Genomic DNA, 7,003 nt, shown 5'->3' with positions numbered 1-7,003 from the left:
AAAAATCACATTCTAACTATTTTTCTCAATTTATTATTTTTCCAATTTTAATAATTTTGACCAAAATTATTTTCTATATGCTGCTCAATATTAATTCAAATTTGAATTAAATAAATTTGACTAATTCCGGTCAAATGATGTCCAGATTCCTCGAATCAAACTTCAACTAAAAGAACCAAAAAATTTATTAAAAAATAAAAGAAGTAAAATCAGAAGTAAAACTTTACACGACCCTGTTCTTCCTCTGTTCATACTTCATTCCACAATCTCTTCGATCGTGCTCAATCTCTGCCTGTAATTCCACCGCCGTTGCCTGCCCTGACTCTGCTTCATCGCCGGCATCTTCTTCTTCTTCTTCTCATAAGGCGAGTTCGATCCGTAATAACGCTCATCGCCGCCATCAAAATCAGGATAAAATCCAAATTCCTTCTCGTTCACGGCTTCATTAAGCGCGACGCGCTGCCCCGCTAACTCCGCCGCCACCGGCATCACCCTCCGAGCGCCCTTGCGTCGCCGTTCGCCGGAGCCGGAAGCATACGCGGAGAGGGCCACGCTCGCCCGCACCGCGAGCGCCGCCATGTCAGAACCAGAGAGCGGGTACTCGAGCTTGGAAAGCGGGAGGAGGAAGTAGAGATGACCCGGCCGGAGCGAGTCGGTGGCGGCCAAAGCTGGGATTTTGGCGTTGCAGTAGAGCTCGTCGGAGCTGCAGATGAAGGAATTCGATATGCGTTGGCCGGATAGGACGTCGCGGACTTTGGTCTCGGCGGGGTACTCCAGCAAGGAGCCGTTGGCTGTGACGACTTTAGCCGTCAGAGAGAATCGCTGGTGCTCGGAACCTCCGTCGGCGGCGTCGGAGGAGAAGGAGGAGGAAAAGCAAGAACCCATGAGTCAGTTGAAATGCAGAAGATTGGGATTGATATTTATAGACGAGAAGGATGAGGTGCGTGAAGTCGTCGTTGTTCGATTTGGGTCAGCAATGACGATAGATTTTGGGGGCTATCTCAGTAGATACGGGAAAGTTTCATTCCGCCCTCTATATTTTGTTTTTTTAACAAAATACCCTTTACATTTTGAATATATTAAAATGGCCCGAAACTTTAACATATATTATTTTGTTGTAATAATATTATTAAAAGTGTTTAATCTTAAAAAATTACTCCTTTATGAGTATACAGGGATGGATCCGATGGATCCAAAAACTAAGAGGTGGACTCCTTTTTTGACGAGTACTAGGGCGATTTTAGATCTTTGAGGGGTATTTTGAAAGATAGGAGAACTTGATGTGACGTGTATATTTTGGACGATGACTTTCGAACTGCAAGCACGAGAGTTATTCAGTTGCTTGTCGCCCAAGCACGATCCGGAAAGTTTTTATTAAATTAAAACGTTGACAGACGAGAAGTCATGGCGAAGCTTCCGTTTTCACGGGAAAGAATAAATTTATTTTTTAAGAGTCAACCAGACAACAAAAATGGTTAAAAGAGCACTAAATTTGTCGGAGCACTTTTTTTTTTTATAAGTTTTTAAATTAAAGATAAAAATTTTAAAAAAAACATCATATTTGTATTTACTTTTTTAAAAAAAAAAATAAATGATCACCCCTCCTATGATTTTATCCTAAAAATATCTATAAATTAAACGTTGTTTTAAAAGCTATTGAATAGCTTCAACAATATATAGAAGTTATTGAATAACTGTTATATGTTATAAAAGTTACATATTGATTTTACACATTTAATCATGATTAAATTATTTTCATTTGAAATATAAAGAGTATTGTGTAAAATTAATTTGACGAATTATGTTCACTTGAAATATAATGAGTGTTGTGTAAAATTAATTTGACGCTAGAAGAGGGATGAATAACGTAACTATTTTTTTTGTCAATTTTTTATAACGGAGTCGTTAGTAGCACTAGAATAAAAATATAGACAGAAAGATAAAGAACATCAAATATTTACTTGGTTCTCAACCCTTATGGTTAATACATCCCAGACTTACACACTCAGTGCGAATCTACTATGTATATCTTCTTTCTGAAACTTTTTTGGAGGCGGAAAAACTTCTTACAGATTTATAAGACAATCACAAATACAAAGTACAAATAGTAATATAAACAATAAGCATGTAAGTAAAAGCAAACTCAAGTTGGTCTGATCTTAAGGCTTGAATGTCACGACACTCCTCATGGCGCTCCTCGGACCACACGAGCAGGATCTTGGATGAACTTTTGAGCACTTAGAACAGAGAAAATCAATGCAATTGTTGTCCGAAGAGCTTGTCTCGACTCTCCTTTTATATAGCTCGATCGTCACTCCTTTGATCTACTGGACCTTTGTTGACTCAGTTCATCTTATTCGAGTTAAGTTTTGGCCTTTTGGTCGATTGGAACACCCTCCGGTCGCCTAGAACTTGGTCAAAACTCATCCATTGATTGAACTTCTAGAACCCAATAAAGTTCCTTTGGCTCGACCAATAGCTCTAGGGTTGATTGTGTTGGGGATCTTATATGATCGGCTAGAAGGGGGGTTGGATAGACACCCCCCACCCCCCAATGATCGCTTTCTAGGTATTCATTAGTTTGTGCAGCGGAATAATACAAATAACAAATAGAAAGCTAATCTAAAAATAAGAAGGAAATGCAAACCGCTAACACGAAGATTTACGTGGTTCGGAGATAACTTGCTCCTACTCTACAATTGTCCGTAAGGTGGACGATCCTTGTGATCCTTCGGTGGATCAAGCCCCGGAACCCCGACTAGCGCGAACTCCTTCTCGGTGGAGTAAATCTCGTACAACCTTGATCAATACACCGCACTCTAATCACAACTCGAGGTAGACTACTAATAGGGGTTAACCACCTCTATTTCGTCAACCTTGTAACGACCCACCTTCTACTGACTAGGCTGTGAGGCCTATCGCTACATTATGCTGTGCTAAATTACTATTGTGGAAATCTGGATTGATTAAAATTTTACTAAACTGATTACTGTAAAATCTGAACTTAATATTCTAGGTGTACCTAGGAGTTGTACACATGCTAGGGAAGATAATCTATGCCTCTCGGATGCCCTGCTAGCTGTAATCAGGCATTTCAATCGATCCATGAATCGATTGGGCTGTCGGATCGATCCAGTGATCGATCCAGCTTGATACCGGCACGGAGAGAACTCTGGATCGGTCGGCTGACCGATCCATAAGCTATTTTGCTTCTGTATGCGGTTGGATCGGTCTACCGACCGATCCAGGAATACACTGATCGGTCGGTGGACCGATCCAGTGGCTCACTGATCAGTCGGCTGACCGATCAGTGAGCATCTGTACTCTCTGTTCGCGACTGGATCGGTCAGCTGACCGATCCAGTGACACAACCCAATTCTGATCGATCTGTAGATCGATCTGGATTTCTGATTTCGAATCAGAACCCCTGATTTCAGCACTGTTTCGTGCCTCAATCACCCATACAAGTTCTAAAATGTCTGGGAAACATTCGTACATCACATAACTAATGTTCTAAGCATGGTAGAGTGCATAGTTTACTAGTTCATGGCATTTAAACATACTAAAGTGCGAAACATGGTAAAATGCTAAAAAGTTCTAATGATTTAAACAAAACTTGCTAGATCCCTAAGATCTTTTATTCCAAGTTCCATCCACACACATCCTCGTAGCATTGTCCTCCAGCCTCCGCTAGTCCATCTTTCCTTTACCTTTATCTGCAGTATAAGGAAAAGAAAGTATCTATAAGCTTTCGCTTAGTAAGAAACCATCTACCTCACTAAAACATGCATTCGATGCAATATGCTTTTAAAACATGCTGTTTGAAAGTGCACTGATTAGACTGAAACATGGCATGTTATCATACATAGAAATCAAAGCTAGTCATGACATACTATCATCTAAACATGTGCAATAAAAGCTGAACATGAACACCAAAGCATGGCATACGAAGCTAACCATAACTATCATGTGTAACAACAAGGAAAACTGAGCTGAACATGAATTAAACTAGTCTGGAACTGAATTCAAACTCAACTAACATAACTGATCTTTGTGAGTTTTGAAAAGCTATAATATAATAGATTAAAATACATAATCATACTGCTAATGGGCCCGGCAACTGTACATGCTATGCGCGCATCCTCAACTAAACCCGGGGTTGCAAATCCCGAATTTAGCAAGGTTTACTAGGTTATCTAAACCTAGGGACCGACTATGGGAGCCCAGCCCAATGGATATCTAATCCTGTACAGTGTCACTACTGAAAATAAAATACTGAATCATAGCTAATTAATTTACCTTGCTTCTACTAGGTTATCTGAACCTAGAGGCGACTGTGGGTGCCCACCCATTGGACCGTAGTCCCATATATGCTGTGGCAAGGCTAACTAAACTATTTAAATGCTTCTATTGCATTTACTGAGCTATTAAAATGCCTAAGTTACATTTTTCTGTGCTAAATAATTTAATCGAACACTTAGTATGCACTAATTCGCATCCTTGTGCCGAAAGTCTACATATTACTAAACTAAAACATGGAATTCACACGGAAGCTACTTATACTGCAGGTGAGGGGTTTCTTACCTCGTGCGCTAGTTTTCTTACGAATCTAGTCGCTAGTTTTCCGGTGGAGACGATCTTCTCGACGATCTTCTCGCGTCTATGCGTTCTTCTCGCGGAGAGGAGCGTCCTCGTATCCTTTGTGTTGCCGGGAGGTGTTCCTAGAACCCTTGGCTTGGTGCGCCGAGAGAGGGAGGGGAAAAGAGAAGTGGGCGGCGGTGAGGGTTGAGGAGAAGAGATAGGTCACGTTAAAAAAATAAAACTCCTCACTTAATTCCTTATTTATATCAAGGAATTAATTCGCTCAACTCTAACATAAATATAATTGTTTCTCTTTCTCTTTAGCACGGCCCTGCTGGGTTCACTTGGTTACTAGAGTCCGCTATAAGTCGTAGGACCCAATAGGTCTCGGGTTCAATTCCCGCGTAGGCTATTTTCGTTCTCTATTTATTTTTTCTACTTCCGCTAATCTAAAAATTCTATAAAAATATCCTAAAATTCTAGAAAAATCATAGAATATTTCTAAAATAGTTTTGAGAATTTTCGGGCGTTACAATCCCTCATACCTTATAAAAAGTTCATCCTCGAACTTAGAATAATTCTGGGTACTTCTATCTCATGCTGGCTTCTGTCTCCCATGTTGCCTCTTCTGCTGTGTGACTGTGCCAAATGACTTTAACTAATGGTACTTCCTTGTTCCGTAATTTCTTAACTACTCGGTCTATTATCTGAATAGGCCGACTGTCATAGCTGAGGTCTTCGCGGATCTGTACCGACTGGGGCTCAATCACCTGGGTGGCATCTGGGATATGCTTCTTCAGCATAGAGACATGAAATACATTGTGGACAGTTGACATTTCCTGGGGTAGCTCTAGCTCATATGCTACCTTGCCCACTCTTCTGCTGATAAGGTATGGTCCCACATATCTGGGACTTAGCTTGCCCTTCTTTCCAAAACGCATTACTCCCTTCATAGGAGCTACTCTGAGGAACACTAAATCCCCAACTGAGAACTCTAAAGGTCTGCGCCGTGTATCAGCATAGCTTTTCTGGCGGCTCTGAGCTGTCTCTAACCTCTGGCGGATCTGCTGTATAGCTGCTGTGGTATCTGCTACTAGATCAGTCTGAAGTTCTAGTTCTCTACCGCTACCACCGAGATATACACCTCTGCCCATAGAGAGCCTCATAAGGTGTCATACCGATAGTGGCCTGATAGCTGTTGTTGTATGCAAATTCTGCTAAACTCAGATATTTGCACCAACTTCCCTTGAAATCTAGGGCACATGCTCGGAGCATATCCTCGAGTACCTGATTTACTCGCTCCGTCTGTCCATCTGTCTGCGGATGGAAGGCTGTGCTAAACTTTAACTTCGTGCCCAAAGCTGTCTATACACACTCCCAGAAGTGTGAAGTGAACCTGCTGTCTCTGTTTGAAATAATGGTTCGTGGGACTCCATGTAATCTAACTATCTCCTTGAGATACAACTGAGCTAGCTGTTCCATGGAGTAGGATATCCTGATAGCTAAGAAGTGGGCTGATTTAGTCAATCTGTCGACTATTACCCAGATGGTATCAAAACCATTCGTGGTTCTGGGTAATCCCACTATAAAATCCATAGAAATGTCTTCCCACTTCCATTCTGGTATCTGTATGGGCTGCAAAACTCCCCCTGGTCTCTGATGTAGGCAGGTGCTGACATATCGAGCGATATCTCTCTTCATCCTGTGCCACCAAAACGTTTCTACATGTCCTGTACATTTTGGTGGAGCAGGATGCATCGCATAGAGTCTTGTGAGTCTCGCCTAGGATTTTCCTCTGTAGTTCCTCCTAATCCGGAACACATAGTCCATCACCAAAATACAACACCCCGCTATCTGATATTCCGAACTCTCCACCTTCCGATTCCGCTAAACCTTGCTTGATTCTCTGAATTTCGTGATCCTGAGCTATCTGGATGTCACCGAGCAAGGTAGACTCTAATGTCATAGTAGAGAGCTGTCCGACTATGAGCTCGAGACCAAATTTCCTAAGTGAGCGGTGGTATGGTCGCTAGAGATAATAGGGTAGCGCTGGACTTCCTGCCGAGGGCGTCTGCTACCCTATTCATTTTTCCGGGTGGTAGAGGATATCTATGTCGTAGTCTTTGACCGCTTCTAGCCATCTCACTGTCGCGATATTCAGATCCTTCGAGTGAAGAAGTACTTGCTACTGATGATTTGTATACACTCTGACCGAGCTCCATACCAAGAATGTCTCCAAATCTTGAGAGCAAACACCATCGTTGCAAGCTCAAGGTCATGAGTAGGATAGTTCTTCTCATAATCCTTAAGTTGTCTGGAGGCATAAGCGATCACCTTGCCATCTTGCATCAAGATCGCTCCTAGTCCCAACTTCGATGCATCACTATATATGTCAAAGCTATCTGCGTTCTCTGGTAGAGTC

The 7,003-nt window shown here is 41.8% G+C and overlaps 1 protein-coding gene across 1 annotated transcript; it reads right to left on the bottom strand.

Annotated features, from left to right (window-relative positions):
• Window positions 1-255: 255 nt before the first annotated feature.
• On the bottom strand, window positions 256-885 carry LOC121990790. The gene has a single exon (XM_042544859.1). The coding sequence runs from the start codon at window positions 883-885 to the stop codon at window positions 256-258; it is 630 nt and encodes a 209-aa protein (XP_042400793.1).
• Between the last annotated feature and the right edge of the window lie 6,118 nt (window positions 886-7,003).

Source organism: Zingiber officinale, chromosome 6B (assembly GCF_018446385.1).
Source record: "Zingiber officinale cultivar Zhangliang chromosome 6B, Zo_v1.1, whole genome shotgun sequence".
NCBI classification, from domain to species: domain Eukaryota; kingdom Viridiplantae; phylum Streptophyta; class Magnoliopsida; order Zingiberales; family Zingiberaceae; genus Zingiber; species Zingiber officinale.
Note: the sequence above shows the minus strand (reverse complement) of the source record. Positions and strands in the feature narration are given on the sequence as shown.

What these genes read in the sequence shown, in the direction of transcription:
- LOC121990790 (XM_042544859.1), bottom strand. Translation starts at nt 885, where the DNA reads ATGGGTTCTTGCTTTTCCTCCTCCTTCTCCTCCGACGCCGCCGACGGA.